We start from the raw sequence: 25,129 nt of genomic DNA, 5'->3' as shown, positions 1-25,129 counted from the left end.
CACTTAAGGCCAGGTGGAAAATAAAGAAAACCTAGGCTTTTTCACCTGTGGTGATGTTACATATGGAATGCTGTGATTATCTAGCCTGCTTTAGTGAAGGCTACAGGAGTGAAAATGGTTTTGGTCTTGCTATTGTTTGATGCTGTGAATAAATACAATGTTATTGGTTACCTAAATTTTGTCCAAGGCATTGGAATATCCCCCAGTCTTTTTAATCCTAAGAAGCATGTCACCTGAAGAAATTCTTAAAGTTAGTCTTCAGCTGCTTTTAATGTAGTTGGAAGTGAGGGTTGCTGAAGAAATAGGACTGGTCGTAATAAACTGAACTAGTTGGTGTGTTGTGGTCCAACATCCCATGAGTTAAAACTGCATATCCAATTTATCAACTAGATAATGCATTTCCAACAGGAATGGGAAAATTAAACTTATCACTTCCATCAGATTGGGTGCTATTAGATTAAAGAATGAGATTCTCCTTAGCTAATCATTGCTTCTTGTAGCTTTGCAAGTTGTGTTTTTATTTGTCAGAGTTTTTTAATGAAGCTATACAGGCTAGGTAGTGACCTAATCTCCTAGTGCTATCTTCAGAAATCAATTTGTGGTGATATGACTACTTGCATGTGAGGGTCACACTTGTTTATCAAACAGCTCTGTGCTTTGAGGTTTGTCGTTCTTTGGGTTTGTTTTTGTTTGTTTATTTTTTGGTTTCTTTTCTGATGAGGAGCTAGACATTCAATAAGACCTTGCTGCTGAAAATGAACTGGAAGGCGTCACCTGATATATATGCATGATTTATTTAGCTCTAGCTTTGTAAGGCTTGAAGAAACTTCCATTACTAAGCAGATATAATTAATTTTTAAGATACATATTCTATTCTTGTTCAAAGAAAACAAATGCTTCAATTTTACAATGTGTTTGGATTGCTCAAAATAGCTTGTAAAATAGTAAGGAGTGATTAAAAAAACTATGTAAGCTATTACCAGCTTTTTTAATAAAAAGCAGCTTTCAGAAGGTGTGAGAATACTATCTCATCTTATATGTATCTCTTGTTTTGATCTTCCCTCACCCCGTCACTATTTTTGGTGTTCTCTTGCCTCTTCCAATTAGAATGGGAAGTTCTTAGATCATCAAACTGTCAAGCAATGCAAATGAAATGTAAATTAAGTAATAGGGTTTCATCATATGTGTGTCCAGGAAGAAAAGCAGCTGAACCTAAGATATTTCATCTGAGATATATATGAGTAAGATATCAGAGTATTGATACCACCATTCAAATTATTGATTGAAAAGAAAAATGGAGATACTGTACCTATATTTGAAGAAATAAATGTCTTGTAAGAGATGTGTAAGCTGAAACAGTTTTGGCAAAAGAAAAAAACTGCTGCATATTGGTCATGAGTAAATCTAGGGTCCAGGTAGAGAGAAGAAAGTTCTAATCAGCAGGATTCAGGTACAGTCTGTAAGAGTTGAGGGGTAAAACGATTCAGCCAACCTTATGTTGTGGTGGTTTAAACATATGAAAAGGATTACTCTTGGTTATCCTCTTTAATGGAACAGAGATGTTACTTAGGGACTCAGGAGTTCCTCTTCATTATTGCTTCCTCTGAGCTCTTGTCCATGTGGAGCAGGTTGTGATTTAATATTTATGCCCCACCCCCCCTCCTTATATTGTATGTTAAGGATAGGGTTTTTAAAAATCAAATGTGTTCAATTGTAAATGTAATAATGCCTTATAGGAATAGCCCTCTAGGTTCATACTCTCCAAAGTTAGTGCAGAAAGTAGGTGAAATGTATCATGGAATTTCTTGTGAGTGAACCTTTCCCCCAGATAGCACAGCTGTTGGTGTGCATCAGATTACCTAATTATGCAATGCTGTTGATACCTTCTGTTTGCGTTGTCACATGCTTCTGCAGCAAATTTTGGAGTAATGGAGATTTTTATCTCAAGGTAACAAACCAGTAAGTAGTTGGTGCAGCTTATTAGCATAAAGAGAATTAATTTTCTTAAGTAGAGTCTTTGATTTATGCTAGGCTTTTAAGAGTGCATAATTCATCCTGGCACTTTCTGTATCAATTCCATCGGACACAGAACTAGATTTTATAGTGTTGTTACTTTTTATGACTTACTGCTGTGTAGCAATAGAGTAGAATAGTTCTGTTTTCGCCACAATAATAGGTTGCATTGATCAAATACTGACAGCTGAGAAGAGAGAAATTGGCCTATAACAGTCTTACCAGACAATTTTAGTTAAGTGTGTTTTTTACACTGTGAAAGCATTTCTGCAACATATCCAGTGTCTTCAGTTTTCATGGTAAGTCACACAATTTTGAACAACTGTTATCAGCCTAAGATGTGGATGTGATGGATTTCACTTTCCCCTCCTTGCTTTTCTGGCTTTAAGAACTCAACAAATGCTGAGTTTTATTCAACGTTTATTCTGGTTATCAATCAAATGCTGAATTTCCAGTTTAAAACAAACAGAAAACCTCCACAATTTCCCCTCAAGTCTGTGGAGACTGTATCAGCACAAGTACCCTTCTTTTTTCATACCCCCAGTTTGTAGTAGTGAGGGCCCTAATAACTGTGGTGGCCTCTGTATGGTCTTACTCCCTGTATTCAGGGAGGTGGCAAAACCCAGGAGCACCTTGCAGTCTGCATGTATGCCTCTATTACCACCACATTCAGTGGTGTCAGGAAGGTTGAAGTGTGTATGTACCAGCTAAGGTGGGGTATCTGAATATACTGAAAAGAACTGACGGAACTTCAGTGGTGCATTTTGTTTTGGAACATATCGATAGTAACAAAAGGTACAATGAATAAATCTTTTAAATAATCACTGGAATACAGAAGTGTTTCTACTGTCACTCCAGTTTTATGGAAGTATATGAATTACAGTGGGACTTGTCAGGAACTTTGAGACTTGGGTTTTGTCCTAATTGGTCAACCAGTCAAAATAGTTGTCTTTGTTGCAAGTGAGTTCAACAGACAGCTGATTTGAGAAGCTGTAAAGAAAACTACTGCTGTTCTGTGTAGCTAAAATACTGGTTGTTGTGGACTGATCTTGTGCTCTTTATTTGTGCTGAAGAAAACTGCTGCTGTTCTAAGAGCAAAGTTCTTCCTGCAGCTCTGTTTGGCTTGCAACAAAATGAAAGGAGCTTAGATTCACAGAGAGAAGAAACAACAACAAAAAAAAGTGTTTTGGTATTTCTACTTGCTTTTTAAATGTGAGCGTTATCTGTACCTCGGTCAAGAACTGTGTTCTACAGCACTTATTGTTTGTTAATGATTTGGTTATAACTCATCAAAATGTTAAGATATAAAATAAATGTCTTGGCAATCATTTAGGAGTAGCTCTCAGCTGTTAGTACTTAATGCTTTTATTGTTGGATGTGTGTTCGATAGGAGGCTGGAATGCTTCTTCCCTCTCTTGAAGATTAAGTCTATACTATAGCTTTAAAGCAACTGTTGATTAAAGCAACTACAGGTAGATTGTAGCAGATTTTGTGCCCTTGATGTAGAATATTGGAAGTTGGCTTACCCTTAGCTGCAGGCTGGTTCTGTATCGCACAGTCCAGCCCTGCTGCGTTGAAAATTAAACTTCCTGCCTGCGTAGTTAAGATACATCTGAGGAGGAGACTTACTGTTCCAGTGGGACAAGTAATTAAAGTTTTCAGCAGCTTAAATAAAGATTTGTGAAAATCACTAATGGGATTGGCATCCTGAGCTCTAATGCATTGTAGTGTTGGTAGTGTGCTTAAATGTTTACCTTGTACTTTCAAAAGTGTTTGAGTTACAGGATAGTGCATGATAATTAATTTTTTTTCACCTCTTTAAAATAAAGCCTGTTTTAAAAACACCTGGTTTGCATTTTTCCTGTTTCAGGGAGCTCTCGTGCATCTGCATAGTATGTATCTTCCCAAACATCAAATTAGACTTCACTTCAGTGTCTTTGTGTCTTGCAGCTTGCAGGACATGGAAAAAGAAATTAGACATTAAAACAGATAACAGTAGCTGCTCTTAGAAAAAATGAACAGTAAGCAAGCTACTTCAGGGGAGTTTATGCATTATGTCTGCCTTGTCCTTAGGGAAAGGGGGAGAAACTGAGGATTCAATTATTTGGCATACAGCAAAGGAGCAAAATAGCCTTTTTAAACATGACATTTAAGGATTGGTTTAGGGGGCGGAGGGTGTATTGACAATTGTGAAATTGAAGTTTGAATTGGCCAGCCAGACAAGAGTGATGCTGAGACCTTTGTAAAAGAAGACACTAAGCTCCTTTCAGCCTGAAGTTGAGTAGCCTAATAGTAATCAGTGATTATGTGAGGAGAACTGTGTGATCAGTACCTCCTATGCTTGTTAAAATCTTTGCCCCAGGTTGCTTACATTTAGATTCACTGGCAGAAAAATCAGTAATGTGTATGGTATCCACGGTTTGGAGTTTGTAGCAAAACTAAGTTGGGATGCCCTAGCTGGTAGAATCTCATTTCTAGCAAGTCTGCCTAATTGTCCCTAAAAGCAGGGAAGTGACTATGTGACTACCATTTCAAAAGTGTAGTAGCAGTAACATCTTAGATGTTAGTCACATACTCAGTACTTTTAATTTCATTTCTCTAGAAACATTACTAGCTGCCTCCTTCTGCAGTACCTTGCGTAGGTTTTGTATTCTCACCTCTTATTGCTTCATGAAGTTACCTGGTTTAGGATTTAAATTGTGTGCTTGCATATACAAGCAGAGCAGGCAGACTAATCTAGTTGAGTTAGTATCTTATGCCTGCGTGTTCTCCATACTCATTTTCTCTTGCTGTTAGCAGAACAGCGGCTTTGGTTGATCTAGTCTGGCTGTGACAAATGCATATATGCTGAGAAGCAAATAGTGGCATTTCTTGTATAGTTGCATAGTAGACAAACACATACAGCAACAGGTATATTTCATATTTTCTCAAAATGATTGTCGGTGGTAAATATGCAACTTCAAATATCTTTCTTTCTGCTAATATATACAAGTGGTGTAGTTCCAACAGAGCTGCTAGTTCTGGTGGGTTGGAATCTGGAAACTCTCAGCATAATGGGAGTTATGTATTGCTGCTTAGACAGAGCCTTGTGACAGTGGAAATTCCAACTGGCCTTGGAAAGGCAATTGTAGATGTTACACAGTGGCAGTGTTACTTGAGATATCTTGTTCTCCTGTTTGGTTGTTTCTTTCTCCTACCCTCCTTAGTTTATTTTAAGAATTGGTGCCAGGAGTCAATTGGGTGAAATGCAATAAATGTGCTCTGTCATGAGGTGCTGTCTGAGGAATAGATGTTTTCCTGGGAAAAATATTTTCATTTTATTAAAACCCACTTTTCCAGAGAAGAGTATCTTGAAATTTTCTTTATTCTTTTTTTTAACCGAGGTCATTGTGACTGTACTAAATTGTCCTTCAGCAAATGCTTTAAGTGATATGGGTAACCTCTATATTTATAGTGACTTTCTCTTTCTTCCTCTCCTTATCCTTAGCATTTCCATGGTTTGGAATGGATATCGGTGGAACGTTGGTTAAACTGGTCTACTTTGAACCTAAGGACATTACTGCAGAAGAGGAGCAGGAGGAGGTAGAAAATCTGAAAAGCATTAGGAAATACTTGACCTCCAATACAGCTTATGGTAAAACTGGCATTCGTGATGTACATCTTGAACTGAAAAATTTGACTATGTGTGGACGGAAAGGAAACCTGCACTTCATCCGCTTTCCCAGCTCTGCCATGCACAGGTTCATACAGATGGGTAGTGAAAAGAACTTCTCCAGTTTGCACACTACGCTCTGTGCCACAGGAGGTGGAGCTTACAAGTTTGAGGAAGACTTTAGAACGGTATGTGAATAGTTCATATGGGTTCAGTGGGAAGTACTTTGGGGAAAAAGTCATAGGAGCCCTATTAAAACTGGCAGAGAAAACATTTTTGTAAGTCCATCCTAACTGGTTAAGACTAACAGAATCAATTCACATTTGTTAACCAGTGGAATTGCTGAGAGCATGGAGGGGACAGGAGAGGGTGTTCTACTAACTGTGCAAGATATCTTCAGTAAATGGGGGGTTTTTTTATAGTGCAGCTGTGGTGATCAGATGCTTCATAATCAACTGAGGGTGTGTTATGACAACCTAGAACCCGAGACTACAGGTACTCTGCTTTTCAAACTGGCTATCTATCGGAAAACCAGAAATGAAGCCATGCAGGCTGGAGATTAGGTTGGGGTTTCCTTCCCCTTGTACTCATCTTCAAGCAGACATAAGTCAAGAGCCTGGAAGACCAAGCATGGTGCAGGAGGAATAACAGTAGCAGCTAGCTGTTGATTTCAATTCTGGAAGTACATCATGAAGAAAAGCAGCTCATCAGGTGACTAAGTCACAGATCCCTGAGAACTTAAAAATAACCTCTGTAGGCGCTCCAGAAGGTGATGTAAATCTGATGTATTGGGATGCTGCTGTTTGTATAAACTTCCGCAGTAGTCCTAGCTCCCAAATGACGTCACTGAGTGCACTGCAAAAATTGATTGTGGTGACAGAGGCATAGAGAGGCATTGTACAAACTGTATTAGAGAGAACTAGTCATTTGAAAGACAGTTGCCTGTTGTGTATGTGTCTCAACTGGAGCATATCTCCATTTATTTTCTGTAAAAGAATGACTAATCTGCCTGTACCAGAGCAGTCTCACTAAGATTAATGTGAATGATTTACTTGACAGACAGGTCTGATATTTATGTCCCTAACTTTTGACCTGATCTTGAGGGTGAGGGGTGGCTGCTGGGTATGACAGGTTACATCAGTTGCATTTCTGTCTCTGCTTCAGTCTAGGGAGCTAGCATACTGATTCACCATCTGCTATTGAGTGCAGTCCTTGGCTTTGTGTGCTTCATGTTTAAGTCCAAGCATCTATTCCTGCAGTGCAAGAGGGTTTTAATTTGTCAATATCCCTCACCTGACAGATGACCAGGATCCTAACGGGGAGAGAGAATGCTGAAGGAGATCAACATGAATCCCAACTGTTATAGTGTTGTATGATCATCTTCAGTAAATGCTGGACATGGAAGCAGTTAGTCTAATGAAGTACTAGCAAGTTTCTGAATTGCTGTAGTCGTCCACTACTAGTCACAAATTTCTTGTCCTTTAGGCTGATTGCAAGTCCCTTGTGTTAGGGTCTACTGATGATTGAGTCCTCAAAAGTTTAGTTTGTCTCACAATGTGTAAGGATGTTGGCACCACACTAGAAGGTGAGTTTTAGCACTAGTCAGTGTGGTGTCCATTCAGGTTTCCAAGCGTCCTTCCATGTGTCTGGGGAATGATTCAGGTCGTGTTCTCTAGTAACGATGGGAGGTCACTTTGAGGCTTTCTGAAGAGGCTGACTATCCCTTTGGAATGGTCAGTCTTCCCAAATTCATCTCTCCTGTATGTTGTACTAGGAGCTGGAGTTGCTTACTTAACAAGGAAGTTCACGTCCCTTGCTCCCGCAGCTGTAGAATTGAACTGGAAGATTCCTGGTGGCTATCGCACCTTGGCATTTCTCTCCATAGCTTTGGCTTTATCTGGTATAAATATGCAGCTTACAGTGAGGGACAAGTCTCTGTAATCTCTGTTGCAATATACTTAATGTAGCACTGGAAGCCATAATTGAAGTTGAGGCTGTTTTGCTAGCTATTGTACAAAGATATGAGGTCATATAGTAAATTATTGGTGGACTTAAGCATGAATCCCACATCACTGCAGTGTTGGTTAACATTCTGTGTGCTGCAACACTTCAGAGGGAGTTTAAGAAAAACGCCATAAAAGCTGGCTGGGGTGTTTTGTAGCCATCAGTGAAGTGCACTCACACGTAAGTGAGTGCTTTGGACATCTCACAGCTACCCAGCTCCACACCTTCCTTTATAGCAAGTATTTGTTGGCTCACTGTAATACCCATAGAGTATTACAGAAGCACAATACTATCCATTACATGAAGGCTTGCTTGCTTAATCTCTCTCAAAGGGCTGAGCGTCCTGGGTAATAGCACTTAAATTGTCACACTTCATTAGCCATTGTAACAGCAGCTGGCTATCTCAGTGTTCTGCTGACTGTAAATTGACATTGGACAACAGCTTCAGGATTGCTCTTTCAAAGCATTGAAATGTCTCTTTCAAATATTTGATCACTCTAATGCACCTGCTGAAGTGGAGAATATGTGCCAAGTCCTGCTGTTGCAGGATTCAATATTGTATAATGCCTTATATGGAGGAGACTTTAAATATTCCTGTTTCTGTTACTTGGAAGAAATGTGGAAAAACTAAAGTATATTTGTGAATGTTGTTAGTTTCATTAAAAAATCTGACTAAATGTTATGAAACTCATGAAACTGATACAGATCACATGCTTTTGTTCTGGCCCTAGATTTCTCAATGTGCATGCTTTTAAGGTATGTGTCTTTCAGGGTATTTCTAAATGCTTATGGGACTTTCAGGATTACACAGGTTTAGGACAGATCATCTAACATACTGCAAAACAGCATTCAAATCCCAAATAAGGAATCCTTCTAAAATAACAGCAACTTTTTATCCCTAAAACAGACAAATAAGCAAGCACCCTGTTACTCACCTGTTCCAGTGTCTAGTTTCAAATCCCTAAATGAGTTAGATGGGTTTGGTCTAGACATCTCTTACTTTTGTGTATTATAAAATAAAATAGGGAGGCATCTTCTGTTTAGTTGAAGCCTGTCTTCTGTGCCATAGAAAGGCGACTAAATCTACAAAGCTAGCTAGGTTTAGCTATCTGACCTCCATCTCACGTGAACCACAGTGTTGGGTAATAGGAGACCTGGAGAAGCCACCATGAACTGCATTGTAACTGCCAGCAATAACAATCAGTAGCCTGGCAAATCATTTAATTCATTCTTAAGATCTGAATGCTTCCGCTAGAAGTAGGAAGACAGACTCTATTCATTAAACTGGACCACAGAAATCATTTTTACCAACCATATGGTTATACTCATTGAACAGCATCAGTAAGTAATTCACTAAAGGACTGTTTCCAGCTTAGTTTTTTGTTTTAATTTGGTTTGTTTGTTGTTGGGTTTTGTTTGGTTTTTCTTCCTTCTTTTCCAAATGACTGATTTTTATGTCTGGCTGACTTTACTTTCAGGTAACACTGGTGTTAAAACATAGATGAATATGTTCATCTATGATACGTCATCTAATTCCGATAATCTTTACCCAGCTACGTACCGTCACTTTACATGTTCTGTAAATGCTCAAGTAACATCAATTATATGAAAGTAAGGAGTATATTTGCTTTTGTACCTGTGATATAAATCTCTTTATACTTCGTGACTCCTCCATGATAGCACACACACATTACTTGCACGAAAGTATGCTGTTAATATAATGAGGAATAAATGATTAAGTCACTCAGTTTTTTTTAAAGCAACTCGATGGATACTTGAGAGAGGAGGGAAGAATGGACTATTCAGACTTTTGCCTAAAACCTGCTCTGTTGCAAAATTCCTCTCTATTGCAGTGGCTCAAAGGTGGGATCTTTGTATTCCTTTCCTGAACAGACACCTATAGAAATTTTACTGTCCTGTGTTGTAGGATGCGTAAGCTATGTAACTCTAGGTTAGTAGAAGACACTCAAAAATCTTGTTGCACATAACTTTCTTGAGGAGGCTGGATGCTGCTGCTCAGGCCATAGATGCTGGCCTGTAGTATGTAGACTGGGCTCAAGTTGAAAGCTGCGTCCAGAGAATGGGTGAAGTAAGTGTGGTACCTTCTGTTGCCACCACTGCAAGAAGCTGGGAAACTCTTGAGGGGGAGTGGGGAGAAGCAATGTGCATCTCTTCCCTGTCAAGAGAGGGAAGAGGTTCTTACACCTAGCTGGGCAAGAGGGCAGATTCTCTACAGAAGATCCCAGACTAGTGCTTTTTTTTTATGCCTTAGCAAATGTTGGGCTTACCCTTTATTTGCATTCGACTTTGTCTTGTTTGAATGTGAGTGGGTGTTTCCCAGCCTCAGGGTGCGGAATCAGCTGGGGGGAGTACCTCATTTGAGCTCAAAAAGCAGCAGGGCTAGGCGTTGAGGTAAAGACAATCAAAATCTAAAGGAAGCAAAGTATGTCTTTATGAAAGTGAAGGAGACATAATGGGAGGGAGATGGAAGGAAAAGCTAGACTGAAAGCTATTATAAGAAATAAAAACTGGAGCAATGCCCAGAAGGCATATAAAAGCCCCAGTGATATAGTAAATGAGGCTGTTGTAATTGATAATTAAAAACTTACAAGACATTAGTTCCTAACAGTTTCTTGCAGGAAAAAAAATCTTGTATCTGATTAAAAGTCCAAGAGACAGACTCATCACTGCATCTAGGTTTGGACATTTCTGTTATCATCAGAACTTGGTAACTGCAAATTCAAACTGAGTGAAGTCTTGGGCTGGAATTTCATTGAAAAAGATGTCTGTACACCAGTCTTGATCCGTTAGGCTTCAACCACACTGCACAGATGTGTTCACTGCTTCCTTGCTGTGTTGCGCCTGCTTGTAACCATGGCTGAAGTCCCGTGTCCCTCCTTTTGATGGTCCTGAAGAGTTTGATGAAAGGTCCAAAGTGTTTTGTTCTTTCCCCTCCCTCAGTATTTAAAAAAACAGTCTAAAATAAAGAAGAATTTCTGCAGTGCGGAAAAATTGGTCTTATAAAAAATGTACATATGGTTTGCCTGTAACCATCATATATTTTCCCTCCAGGGTCTTGTATGCTACTTTGTTCTGAAGCTCTTCCTTGCATAGCACAACTTTCTGACATAGATCTTTTCTGGAGAGGCACTGTGCTGAATATAGTTACAGGAGTGCACAGCAGGATAAGTTGACCATCATGCTCTCTGCCCTCACATTAGTGCTTGTAAAGGGCTGGAAAATATCTGCAAATGCATTTTTAAAAAGTTGTAGGGAAAACATAAAATTTAAACCTGCTTCTACACACAACTCCTGTTTTTGTTTTGCGTTTTTGCAAACTTCTGTTCCTGCAAGAAGCAGCAGTTTGAACAACTGAAAGATGAGGACTAGTAGACTGTGGTAGGTCAGGTCATGGGACCAGAAAAAAAACCCAAACATTTGCCTAATCACACATTAGTTATGATGTTTACAAGCACATCTATTTTGTAGTGCAGTTTTGCTGCTTGAGCAAAGACACAAATAAAGAAAAGGCAGTTCTTTTTACAGGGAAAAGTATTGGGAATTGTGACCCGTGTTCTATCATGGCTTCTTGTGCAAGGCTGGGTTACTGCATTTCTTGCAACTATGCCCTCATTTCTCTTTAGAAACGAGAGCAGTCAGGGCTCACTGGGTTATTTGGAGCCTCAGAGGTCTAGTGGCTGCAGAGCTCTGAATAGTTCTCTGAATGAAGGCAGGTTGACATGGAATACTGATGCCAGTCTTGCTCCTTCCAAAAATGAAAACCAGACTGCTGCAACAATGCAGGGAAAGAGTTTTTCTGCCTGCTATGAATATCGTACATGAAAGAAAGCAATCACAGGGCTTTTCTGCTTACAGTATATCAGCTGTTAAATATAGCACAGAGCTATAAAAAGCAGAACAAATTCTATTATGTCTTTTATACATGGAGGGCTGGACTAATAAAACTGCTATGCTTAGTGCTTGAAAAAGAACCTTTGATTTGTTTTCTTTTGTTCTGTCCTTATGGGATTGGTGGGCTTAGTGGAGACTTTGTGGAAACCAGGATTTTGTCTATGTTTTTGCACTGACACCAGAAGTGTTTTCCTCTTAGATTTGTATTGCTGGCTCGTGTCTTGCAGAGTCTCTCACTGATGCTTACCTTTTTGTAAAGGTATAACATGGATGAGACAAAAGCAGCTTGTGGCTATGTGTTTGGCTTATGGGTGAATGGAGGTTTTGACAGTAGGGGCTATAAATCTACTAAGGACTTTTCTTTATATAGCAAGATTCTGGTTCATAGCATGTTCATGCATGCTGTATCTGTGTTAGATCGTGTTTTGTCATGCAGCATCTAGCTTATACAGTAAGATGAGGAAATTTAATGTACAGCACATAACGTAGAGAGAGATCATGGTTAGTATAGAATCTTTCCATATTTTGACTAGCTTTGTGCAATGTTAGTTGGGCTTTAATAAAACAAATCCTCTAACAAGTGGTGACTTAGTGGGCTCCATACAGTGTCCACTGTGAGAGAGAGTGCATGAAGCATTTATTATGTTAATGCCTTGTATTGTATATCTCTTGATTTGAGCTTTTCCTCTCAGTCTAATAGCAAGAAATTGCTGAAATACAAGATATTTGCGAAGCAGCCTGAAGATTTTTGTAATGTTTCTTTAAAAACCTTTTCTCCCGATTTGTGTTTATTCTTTTTATTTGCTGGCTAAATGGTTCAAGTCTTTTATGCTGCATTTCTGTAATTGTAATCTGTGTAGCCATGTGGTAATCAAGAAAAAAAATACAAAGGGGTTTTAAAAGTTACAGGAGGAAATACTTACACAAAACGAATTTATTTCCACCTTTTTCTATTGTCCTATGAATAATTGGATCTATATTGAGGTCTTTGAGACTGCTGGTTTGGAGTTTTTTAGTCTTATTTCTTTTCTGTGGTTCCAGGGTTTGAGGACTAGTGAGCGTAACAAAAAGTCAGATGCAAAGAATAGAATGGCTTTCAGTTAAGGCAAGTTAGGGCTATGTACAAGTAGAGAAAAAACTTAAGGGGAGAGATTTAAATAGCTCAAAAGAATGTAACCTATTGGCCATGCCTGTTCCACAGAAATATCTTGCCTCTTTATAGTGACTCATTATAGCTTCCAGAATTAAAAATAGGAGGTAGGTAGCCTTGTAAATCTTCTCCATTAACTGTTACAAAAACATCCTGCAATATGCAAATGTTTGAGAATGAGCTCTGTACTTACAACTTCCTTTTGTTCCTAATACCCTGTAGCTTTTTCTGCTAGAAAGTGGAGTTAGGTAAGACCTACTTTTGAGCATGCGAATGACCTCAGGGTTTGGATGGACAGCTACTACTTTTTTTTTCTCCGTCCCTCTCCTCTCCCTAACACGAGTCTAAGCGCAATGTCATCTGGGAAGGAGACTTTCTAAACAGATTGTGACTGTATCCTATTTCAAGAAAGGGATGCAATTTCTAATTCTAGTAAACAGAATGTTATGGCAAGTAGGCATGTCTGCTTAAATACAATCACAGATGACCTGTGAGATCTCAGAGGGAATGTCCTTTTGAAGCTCTTATTAATTGTTTTTCTGCCGTCTTTTACAGTTATATTTCTGTGAACATTTTGCTGGGGGTATGGGCCTGACAATATTTTTGGTTGGTTGTGGGTTTTTTTACATTGTTTTTCACCAAACATGGGGAATCCTAATTTTTTTTTTTTTTATGGGGCATCTTATAGTGCTCATCATAATTTATAAAAAAAGCTCTCTTACATTACTGGTGACGCATACTTGAAAAAAGTCAGATCATTTAAGTGTAATCCACTGTGTATTTAATGCATATTAACATAAACATGTGCACTTCGTAAGGCTTTAACTATTTTGTTCTTTAACTGAAGTTTCTTGCTCTTAACATTTCTATTGAAAATTTCATTAAATTGCTGGGAAGTGTAATTGGATGTTAAGTTATAGCACTTTGCATCCTGTCCAAAAGCTGCAGAACACAGCTCCCCTTGGCATAGGATAAGGGGAAAGAAATTTATTGCTTCAGAATACTGAGGGGGGTGGGGGAGGGAGAGGGAAATGTTTCCTGCTTGCAGAGCAGCGAATGTCTCAAAGGCAAAGGAACTAAGCAGTGTTACTGTGCAGCATGTCATTGTTTTGGGAGGTGCCCATTGTCGGGCAGATAACAAACGTTTTATTTTGGACTTCATGCTTACACAGATCTTTGTACTGTTTAAATAGCATAATGTGTTACTATTAAAGCGATCAAAGTGCTTCAGTGGAGCCTTTTGTCCTGTGTTGTATTATACTAGGAAGTGTTTGTTTATTAATTTCCTGTTGCTGTTTTCCAGATTGCTGATCTACAACTTCATAAACTGGATGAATTGGACTGTTTGATCCAGGGCCTCCTTTATGTTGATTCTGTTGGTTTCAATGGCCAACCAGAGTGCTATTATTTTGAAAATCCTACAGATCCTGAACAATGCCAGAAAAAGCCTTACTGCCTTGATAATCCATATCCTATGCTGCTGGTTAACATAGGCTCAGGGGTCAGCATCCTAGCTGTGTATTCTAAGGACAACTATAAAAGAGTCACAGGATCCAGGTAACTAATTCAGTGTTCTTTTAATTCTCTTTTCTCCTTACTATTTGAACAGAGAGAACCAAACAGTGTGACTAGTAGGTGCAGCCCCAAATTGTGCTTGTTTTTTTATTTCTTTTAAAAGCCACCAGTAGCAAGGCTGGAAATATCCTAGGATTCTTTCAGAGAGGAGGCCTACATCAGGGTAATCATTGGTCCATTCAGCTTTAGAGCTGTCTTAGTCTCCTCTTGGTGTTCTTACCTACATTCTATCTCTTGCTGTGAATTACCAAAATAAAGCTGTCACAGTAAATGAATCTTCTTTCCCCTGCTTCGATCACCCAGAACAGCCAGAGCAGTGAAAGAAAAATGTTTGGGTTAAACAAAAACCTCTCGCTTAGTAGCTAGGATGAATCCAGGATATAGGAAAACTTTGTGGATTACCTGGTACTACTGGATTTTGGCTGAGGGATCTCACTAGATCTCTTTCTCATTACTGATTGCACTAGTCTTTGGACCATGCTGGTAAATTGAGAAATGCTTGCATGTAAAGGCTAGAACCTGATTGTCTGTATGCTTACATTGTCCTTAGTGTGATTTCAGCCTGCATTAGCTCCTGCTCTCTGAAATGATTTGTAAGGTACAGCTGAGTTGAAATGGTCTCTGGGCTATGTTCAGTAACAGATTTGGATGTGACTGCTCTGTTTAGGAATTCAGGATTTCAGCAGCGTGGATGCAGACTTTTGTTCTCAAGGCCAAAAACCAGTCTTGAGGCATATTTAAGTTTGCGCTATAGAGGTGGCAACCATGCTTACTGATAGGAATCCACTTTAGTTACGAATGTGTCCGTTCAGACTAGTAGTAAAAATACCTATAAATCTATCCTGCTTTTTTTCATACATGCAAGCTAAATTGATATACTTCATTTTTAGTAATCTTTAAAACAAACCACCAAACTAGAAACCTAAAAAAAAAAAAAAATCCCCTTCCAAAACAACCACCAAAGAAGCTTTCTGGATTTGCTGTAGTCCTTTCCAGGCTGCATTCTGGTCTTCAGTGCTTGGTACATATTAATAAAGCTTCCCATGTATAGTGCACATGACTGCCTATGTGTCTTCTGTTGCCTTATCTAGGGCATGCCTTTGCCACCATGATAGCCATGAGCTGTTTTTCTGTTTACGATACAGATGAACACAAGTTGAATGGAAGAGGTATTGATTTTCTTGTGGTTCTGGTTGTTTTTCAAGCATAGCACTTTTTGTATTTGTAGATGTGCTTTCCACCTTTCCTACTACAAAAGGAAAAACATGACTGCAGTAGATTACTGACTTACTATCGATGATGAAATCAGTACTGTCTTGTGGCTGGTGTACAGAGCTTCCCACTGTTCAGATACTGAGTATACTACAGTGCTGCTAGATGTGTTCCGAAAAACTTGCCTAATAATCCAAGAGCACTGACTAAATGGTGTTCCTATCTCACCACCTGTGCTTTCTTGTGAAGTGTGTGTGTCTCACTGATCCTCTTGTTTACAGTGGCTCCAGTTGGTGTGACTGCGATCAGTGCAAATAAGCTAACTTTCTCAAGGGTTAAGAAAGAATGAGGAAGGATGTAGAGGTTAGTAAGTTGAAGTTCATGTCTGTTAAGACTGAAGAGTCCAAAGTAGATTTTTCATGAATGAGTTACCCATCTGCTAAATTTCTGTAGTCAGTAAATATTGTACTTGAGCCTGTGGAAGATATTAAAGTGACTGATTTCTTCTCAAAGAAGAGTTCTTCAGAGGGCTGAGATGTTCAGGGTTGATGCTAGCCTTACTCTGAACAGACTGCTTCCTGCCACTGGCTAGGGGGACAAGATCTGTCTTGGCTGCCTGCCCCTGCATAGATGTTCAGCTTTGATCTCTGTTTATTCTTTCATCACTGACTTAAGCGATCTGCTGGCCAATTATTCTTGCACAAGGGCAACTTGCTAGAGTGCTACAAATAGCAAACTGACATCTGCAGTGTTGGATTGGACTTTATTCTCAGCTAACCCTTTATTTAGTATCATTTCTCCAATTTAAATATTAAGGATTTAAGAGCAATTCAGTTAAAACCATGCTGGATGACATTTGTGTTAAATAGAAACTTAATTTAGGGTTCTGTCCTCACTGCTCTGAGGGAGGAGTTGCAAGATACAATTGATAGCTATGTAGACCATGTTGCGAACAGGAGTTTGAAGTGCTGTGGTAAAAGTTGGTTCAAGCTGCTGGTCTGAAGGAACTGTGCTTTTCTAGTCTTGGAGGAGGAACGTTCCTGGGCCTTTGCTGTCTGCTGACTGGCTGTGAGACATTTGAAGAAGCACTAGAAATGGCTGCGAAGGGAGACAGCACCAATGTGGATAAGCTGGTGAAGGATATTTACGGAGGAGACTATGAGCGGTTTGGCCTTCAAGGGTCTGCTGTAGCCTCAAGGTATGTGTTAATTGAGCTGGTTTTAAGGAGTTCCTTGGGAAACTTACTGTGCATGCTGAACTGAGTGCGTAATCCCTGGACTATGTACTAGGTCCCTGTGGAAATGTCACTCTGAATGTATCATGTTGTTTGTCCTTAGATCTCTCACCTACTTGCCTTTTTTTTAAACAGGTGTAAGCAGTGCTTGATGTAGTTTGCCTCAATTTAAATTACAGTTATTTTAGAAACGTCTTTGCTCATTGTTGTACCTTTCCAATGAGATCCCTTTTCACATTTCAGGTCTGTCTCAAATCAATGGATATCGAATCCAAGCAAAGCTTATTAAATGATAAAATTTCTAGGGGCTTTTAGCACTACTGAATAACTCATATTAAAAGGAATAATCTTCCTCACACAGCTTTGGTCATATGATGAGTAAAGAAAAGAGAGATTCCATCAGTAAAGAGGACTTGGCCAGAGCTACTTTGGTCACCATCACCAACAACATAGGTTCTATTGCTCGCATGTGTGCATTGAATGAGGTAAGATAGCATATTTACTATGAGCTTAAAACCTTTAGAAACAACATAGTAAGATTATCAGAATACAAAAATGCAAATTGGTGGTATAGCAAGTGTGTAGCTGGCCTTGAGAAATATGTATACGTTTAATGTGGTGTCCTAACTCTTGTGATTTGTGTTATGTGTATGCTTTGTTGCAAAGAGTAAGGTATTTTGAGCTTCAAAGTTAGGGAAGAAAGGAGAAAGGTTGACTGTAAAGATCTCCTTGAACCATTGATGCCTAGAGCTGTTCAATTGCTCTTAAGCTATATGTAATACATAGTGTATTAACACCTTTGTAATCCAAATTAATACTCCCAATTACCTTGTAGTTATTAACAGATCTTACCCATGACTTTTTTTTTAATAGTATTTTGTTTGGCTTTTTTCCATAGGGTGATGGGTTTAAATAGTGTATTGTGTTAAATGTTTAGATATGAGATCCATTGTATTGAGTCAGAAAGAAGAAAAATATAGTTCATTATCCTGCCTCAAACTCCTATCAAATGCTGTTACATTATTTTCCTTAGAATGATAGCTATAGATGGATTGTTCCATTCATACACCTTTCCAGCTTCTAGCAGTTTAAAAAACAGAACACACACACCCCTTCAAAAAAAACCCCAAAACCACCCCCTCAAAAAAACCCCAAAAAACCAAAAAACTAACACACCCCAAAAAAAAACCCAAACCAAACAAAATTTAAAAAAAAACCAAACAAACTCAAACAACAAAACCAACCCAAAACAGACAAAAAAAAACCCAAAACAAAAAACCCCAAATCAAACCTTTAGGCACTTGTTTTGAGCTGCAAATTGCATCCTTTACTATTGCATGGTAATTAATCTTTATCTGCTCTCAATTAATTCATCAAATCTTTTTTTTTAATACTTAATGTCTTTAGCTCCACAGCATTCTGTGTTTGGAAGAAAGCGCCTCTTGGTTTGTTTTGGTTTTTTTGTTTGTTTTTTTTTTTTTTTTAATCAACAGTACACTCACACAGCCCCCCAAAACCCCAATAAAACAAACCCAAGAAATTCACCAAACTGCCATCTGATTACTTTATTGGGTCCTATCTAGCTTTTTGTTTTATGAGAAATAGCAAATATTGCTTTTGGTGGGTTTTGGTTTTTAATAAACCTTTACCACATCTCCCTCTTGGTCTTTCCAAGACAGAAAGTCATAATACTTCATCTCCTCTGCTCTGGAAGGTGCTCCGTGTCTCTCTTCCACTGTTTCATTTTGTCTTTTTAATATTTTCTGGATCTAATTTGGAGATGAATGATCAGATCTTCATGCAGTATTCAGAGTGTGGTTGCACAATGAATTTATGTGATGACATACTGATAAACTCAGTGTTCTGAGTTCCTTTACTAACTGTTCTTAGTATTTAATTTTTGTGACCATGGATCTCTTTTTTTGGAAACCATCCACAGTACATCCACAGTCTTGATTGGGGGTAGCTAATTTGGAGCCTATCATTGTGTCTGAATACTGAAGTCTCTCTCTCTTCCCCCTCCCATTTGTTATTTCACATTTTTTTAACTTTAAACTTCATCTGTTATATTATTCCTTGGCCACTGTGTGTCTCTTCAGCATTGCTGTGCTCCTAATTTTTTATCCTGACTCTCCTGAATATCTTTATATGCCAATACATGTTACGTCTATTGCTAATATTCCTTTATGTTTGTTGCTGATATTCCTTTGTAGAGCACTTTTAAAATATATTGAATAGGACAAATCTTAGTGTCTGCCCCTATCAAATGCCACTGATAACCTCCCTTTATCGTGAAGAGTGGCTACAGACATTATTTTTTTTGGCAATTTGACTCTTTCAGTCAGGATGATTCTCTTTCAGTGTTCTCTTTGCTTTCAGCTTCTTTACAGTGTTGCCTTGTGGCATGGAGTTCAAGCAGCATTGTACAGGGCTATCAAAGCATGGAGAGTTGCAGCAGGGAACTACATGTGATGCATTCAGAGGAGGAAGTGGGCTACTAATGAAACTAATGCTTCCGAGTCACTGTGAAAAAGTTCCTAACATCTTTGTTTTGTGGGCGGGCTTAAAAACTGGACATGATCCACAGAACTCTGTGGAAGAATGTAGATTGATGTGTAAAGTATTCTTCATTTTGCAGACAATGTCAATTTCTCCAACACATGAACAAAGTTATTTTGTAGCTTTACAGAATGAAACCTTCATTTTAATAGTATTTACATACTATTAAAAAATTCAAATATGATATATCATTGCAAGTAAGCTGATCTCCAGAGAGCTTGCTCTCAGAGGTGGGGGGAAGTAATACTATTGTTTTGCTAAGTAATCTAGACACCTGAATTCCTTTTGGGAGATATGGCTCTTACTCTCACCAAGCTTGATGAATGAAATGCCTAAATAAGAGATTAAAACCCCGTTGAATATGATATATGCTTTTGTGGAGTTTTTCTGTATTAGATTAGGGTTATGGTGAAGCTCACTTTTAAGTTCTTTGTCAAAATCAATTTATGCCCTGAAGCATGAGTTTTGATAAGTTGGTTTTAGTTTGTTGTTTGTTTTGGGGGTTTTTTTTTGTTGGTGGTGGTTGGGATTTTTTGGGGGGTTTTTTTAATGGGGTATTTTTCGGGTGGGGTTTTCGGGTTTTTTTTTTTCCTTGGGTTTTTTTTTTTTTTTTTTTTTCAATGATTGCAGCTTTAATATTGTGTTGAAAATGACTTACATATGTGCAGAAAAAAATTGAGGCTGGGGAATAAATGAAATATTCTGTCTGCAGAACTTCAAAGCAAAGTTTGCTTGCACAAAGTTGGCAGTGGGGTAGAAAAATTCCATAGTCTGGAACCATTTGGCTACACATCATTTGAAACAGTCTGTCCTAGGCACAGCAGAATTACATAAAGGAAGCCAATCTCCCTGGTTTATACTTTTCTTACTAGCAAAACATGTAAGTTGCATCTGAACAAGGCTTCTTGCAAAAACATGTGCAGGAGGGTATTTTTTATTGCATCTTTAATACAGATTCCCCTACTCAATTATATTGGAAATACGTGTGTATACTATATTGAAGCTATATTATAGCTTTCTTCTGCAGGGTAGTTGAACAATTTAGCAAGACCCTACGAAGCGAAAGTGTCTTTTCCATGATGTTGTAATTTGGTTAGCTTAGTCATTTCGTCACTATCAGTTCATCAGTTTAAAACTTCTGTCTTTCAGCTTTGAATGTTTCAGCAGTGAACAATTTAAAAGTGGCAAGACTCCCTTAAGAGATAAAAGTAGCATTTCTTCATTTTCTCCTGAAATATGCCAAAGCTGGTTTTAGTTCAGTTCAAAAACCTAGAAAACTTTTAACATAATTTTTAACCTAGTCAAGTCAAGCAATCTTGGAAAATAAAATTGATACAAAATTTGCATGTTGATATAACATGCAAATGTAACACTATACTCAATGTTAGGTACTGCTTGCGTGGATTTTTGGTAACAGTAGCGTGTGTACATTCTGCAAAAAATACAAATTCATGAAAATTAAATCCAAATGTAGATTTTAATAAATTTGATGGCATTGCATTACAGGCAATTAATTAGTTACATGTTCCTCTTTTGTCAGAAATTACTTCAGAGACAAAACTGCCTTGTCAGAGGATGCAGGGTGCTTTAGGCTCTGTTTAATAGCAGCCTTTTGAAAATTGAGAAGTTCTTTTCAGCCATAAAAGTTCCCAGGAAGCAGTATGAATGTGTTCCAATGTGGCTGCAGAGTGTATGGGGACAGATGACTATAAGCCTGAATTATTTAAATAAAGTTTGCATTGATGTTTGGTTAGAGGACAGTCAGACATGTAACAGTCATCAGAGACAAGATGAATGAATGATTGCATCTGGCTATTGGCACTCTCCAGTATCAAGTGTTCAAGTAAGGATGTTCTCTGTGGCATGCCACCTGCACAGTACTGGACATGACAAAACTGCAGTCTGCAGGGAAAGTAATTGCTGCAGAGCCAAGTCTTGGGCTTTATAGAGCTGTAGGAACCTAGAGAAGTAACACTTGGTAATTCAAGCCTCTCTGCAGATTTTTGCTGGTAATTTTCAGAGGACTCTTGAAGATACATTTGTAGGGCTCCTTCTTCAGGACTCCTGTAAAAACTTTGTCTCCAGAATGGCCTTATGGCCTGCTACTGAGTCTTCTAGACAGATTTTACTGTATTATGAACATCATATGGTATACCAATTCAAAATGCAAGTGTGTTTTTGTGCATGGCGGGCAAAAGTGGTCTTGCTAAGATATGGGCATTGTTTGAGCACCATAGCTGTTGCTTACATGCGCTGATGTGCATGTAGGTAATGATAGCGTGTGGCTTTCTTACTGACCGTGTAGTGCTGATTGTTCAAAAATCTTAAGCTTCTGTATGGAAACTGAGTACAAGTGAGCATTGAAACAAACGAATGCAATATATTCAAATATCATGTTGGCCATGTTTCACTTGTTTTTTGAAAATGGAACCACAGTCCAGATAATAGATAATGAAAGATGCTTCTTCCCATCTGTAATGTAATCCTTCTGGGATACCCTTCAGAGGTTGTCCATCTGGATTTAATAATCATAGTGATCTCTGAAGTTGCTTCATTTAACAAATGGGGGGAAAGATGTCTTCAGTGCAGCCATGTCATAGTCATATGTAATTCAAAAATACCCCTCCTACACACACACCCCCCCCACCAAAAAAAAAAAAAAAAAAAAAACCAAAAAAAAAAAAACAGAAGGAACAATCACAACCTCCCCACCCCCCAAAATACAACAAAAGAGTCATAACCCTGTTCATGTTGGGAAGGTCATGTGCTTTTAAGCAAATATTCACTATTCAACATCTGTGATACCAGCCTCTCATTTTCTTTGGAATAAAACTATTTTTTTGCTCTTGCAACATCTCTACTTAGCAGTCAGTAACTGTAACTAATTTTCAGTCTGGAGAATTTAAATGTTATCTAAAATTCCCATATAACTTCATAGTGGAGGCAGAAGTACATGTTGGATGAGGCAAATAATGTAGCTGAATATAATTTTTGCTGGTCTGCTTTTCAATTTTACAGAACATCGACAAGGTGGTTTTTGTTGGCAACTTTCTCAGAATTAATATGATTTCTATGAAGGTGCTAGCATATGCAATGGATTATTGGTCCAAGGGACAGCTGAAAGCTCTGTTTTTGGAACACGAGGTAAGGAAATACATGTCAAATTTACTTTTCTTTGTAAGTACAAAAATCTTGTGGTTCTTGGTGAAATTAAATGGGAGAGTTTCAATGCTATTGCTCTGAAGTGAATGCACAAACTTAAATTGAGCATAAATATATTTACAAATTCATTTGAAAATGTCCCTTTTTAACTCTCTGGCTTGATCACTAATGTTGTGGTATTTGTTGCTAAACATTGTACATCTCTTATTTTTGCCCTCTGACCCTAGTACCAACAATGTTATTTTGCATGGTCTGGTATATAAATCTGTACTAGAATTAATTTTTGTAAGCATAATTTTGAGGTGAATATCAGATGGATGTGTTCATAATGGAAACTGCCCAATCTCAATACAGCATCATTATAGCGGTTCTGTAATTTCTTCTTTTTTGGCAATTTTGGAGAACTGTGTGAGATGTCTCCTGGTATAAGGCCCTTTCTTGGACCTAAACAAGATCATATTAAAGAAAATACTTGGCATAACAGACTTATAAGAAAGGTCTTTTAATTGCCTGAACAGAACTGAAGACTTTACATGCTCATGCTTATGTCTTATCTTGGGATTTGATTGATTGGTTTGGGGTTTTTTTGCTTTTGCCTTGTTTAAAGGGTTATTTTGGAGCTGTTGGGGCTCTTCTAGAATTGCTTAAAATGACAGATGATCAGTGATGAAGCTATCTGAAGAGATTCCTACTGCAGATGCTGCTGGATAAGAGTGAAAGCCACTACAAGGATGGAAATGAAGCCATTATGGTAGTTCTACCTGCTGGATTTGTAAATAATTTAAAATTCTTTTAGCTGATCTTTAACTTCTGGGTTTTGAGCTTATACTTCAGAATTCGTATTGGGAATAATGAGAATTTTTTTCTGTACACTGTATTTTTTAGGGGAAAAATGTGCAAAGCAGCCAAACATACAGATTTTATGGATTTATTTTAAAAAGCAGATACTGTTTAATGTATAACCTATGATATGAGGCATCTGCTTTTCTTCTGGGGTTTACTGATTAGTGTGATAATTTTAACTTCATTTAGTAATCACTCTAGGAGATATTTTTATCTTATTTTCATGACGTTTCATGATTTGTTCTTGGTTTCAAATGAAACTACAAAGCTGATGCATTTTACTGTGAAAACTAGTCGTTGATTTTGTTTGCCTTTCGTTTCCTCATTGATGAGACACTTTCTTATTTAACATCTTCCCCACTCCCCCCCAGAAAATAAATTTACAAACTTTCTATGACTACATGGCTTTCTTGGCAAGACTGTGAGAAAACTTGGTGGAAGCAGGGGGTTTAAGATTCTTAATGTTTTCAGTAGTCATGACTTACAACAGGAACAGAGTGGTAACTGGTTTTGCAGGACTAATTCTCCTTTATGTTAAAAACTTTAAACAATATGTGAACTAAAATCTTAATTATTTGCTTGACACTAAAATAAAATCCTGTTCCTGTTGAAAATCTCTGATCTATATGAGGAGTTCTGTAGTACAGATGTTACTTATATGGTACATACTTGGTGTTAGGCGACAAAGGGAGGAGTTTGTTTTCATTTATTTGAAGAATTTTTTGTAGTCTGCAATTTTAAACTTGTTCTTAATCGAAAACAACTGATAATTGCATTATTCAAAGCCCAGTTTCTAAAATTAGAAAAACACTGACTAATGTATTTTCTGGTTTTAAGTTGATATTAACTTTCCCTCCAGGACACTAAGACTTGAGTGGGTTTTCCAATACAGTGTTTTCTACCTTTTTTGATTTGTGGACCTCTCTAGATTATTAATTTTTTTCTCAGTTAAATTGAGACCCTTTTGAAACCTATGTCCTTAGGTTGCTGCATAGCATGTATAAACTTGCTGTTCTTGGACACTGTGAGGGCTCACAAATCAGAAGCTGAAAACCAGTCCATAAATTTTGTCTTGCAAAAACTGTATGTGATGTCACATAAAGCAAAGGGCTCATCAGAAGGACAGTATAAAATTCAGACACATGTATTATCCAGTATATTTTTGGAAGGGGTTTATTTCACTTTTTTTAATAGTCATTAATTTCTTCCGAATGTTGAAATAAATTAATATCAACAGAAGTGTTAACTTGTCTGATGGAAATAAAGACCACTACTGTTTTGACTGTTTTAATGTGTCTGTGGAATTCATTTCTTGAAATCAATGATGTGAAATACATAACACTGTTTTGTCACATGACTAGTTATTTCCATGATAATTCTTTGGTTCTTGACTTTTTTTTTTTTTACTCTTCATTACATTGCTGTGGTGTTTGAAGCTTTTTGCCTGCTTGAAGTTGACTCTTAAAGACTGTAAACTACGACAAGAGACTAATAGCATGTTGTAGTTGATATTTCATCTAGCATTGAGCTTGAGGTAAGTGGGGATAGTTCTGCTCAGTGCCTCCTTTATCTCACGTTAAAAATTAAACTTTCATTAAGCTTATTTGCTGAGTTTTGCCTGCCACTAAAGATTGGTTTATATGTTGGAGTTTTTTAAGGAAGACTTCAGAATGTTAAGGCCTAACTGCACTTCTTACGATAAACAGTAGAGGGAGGCATAACATCGACAATGTAAATACGCTTTTCTGAAGCAGTGGAAGTCTAAGCAGTTTGTGGAGTCGGCTAGTTTGTTTCAGAGCAAGATTCCATCTTT

General features: G+C 37.9%; 1 protein-coding gene across 8 annotated transcripts in view; it reads left to right on the top strand.

The window, feature by feature from the left end:
• The window catches only part of PANK1 (pantothenate kinase 1), a 47,585-nt gene extending 22,982 nt beyond the window's left edge, over positions 1 to 24,603 (top strand). For 7 of the 8 annotated variants that reach the window (XM_030486561.1, XM_030486563.1, XM_030486564.1 and 4 more), the window contains 6 exons: positions 5,501 to 5,853; positions 14,035 to 14,288; positions 16,540 to 16,716; positions 17,114 to 17,237; positions 22,330 to 22,455; positions 23,081 to 24,601. In XM_030486561.1, the coding sequence (XP_030342421.1) occupies positions 5,501 to 5,853; positions 14,035 to 14,288; positions 16,540 to 16,716; positions 17,114 to 17,237; positions 22,330 to 22,455; positions 23,081 to 23,140 (1,094 nt within the window). In that variant the 3' untranslated portion in view covers positions 23,141 to 24,601. Of the gene's footprint in view, positions 1 to 5,500; positions 5,854 to 14,034; positions 14,289 to 16,539; positions 16,717 to 17,113; positions 17,238 to 22,329; positions 22,456 to 23,080 lie in introns of all 8 variants that reach the window. The other variant, XM_030486558.1, reaches the window with a different exon arrangement.
• Positions 24,604 to 25,129: the final 526 nt, after the last annotated feature.

The sequence above is a fragment of the Strigops habroptila genome, chromosome 5 (genome assembly GCF_004027225.2).
Source record: "Strigops habroptila isolate Jane chromosome 5, bStrHab1.2.pri, whole genome shotgun sequence".
Lineage (NCBI taxonomy): Eukaryota > Metazoa > Chordata > Aves > Psittaciformes > Psittacidae > Strigops > Strigops habroptila.
Note: the sequence above shows the minus strand (reverse complement) of the source record. Positions and strands in the feature narration are given on the sequence as shown.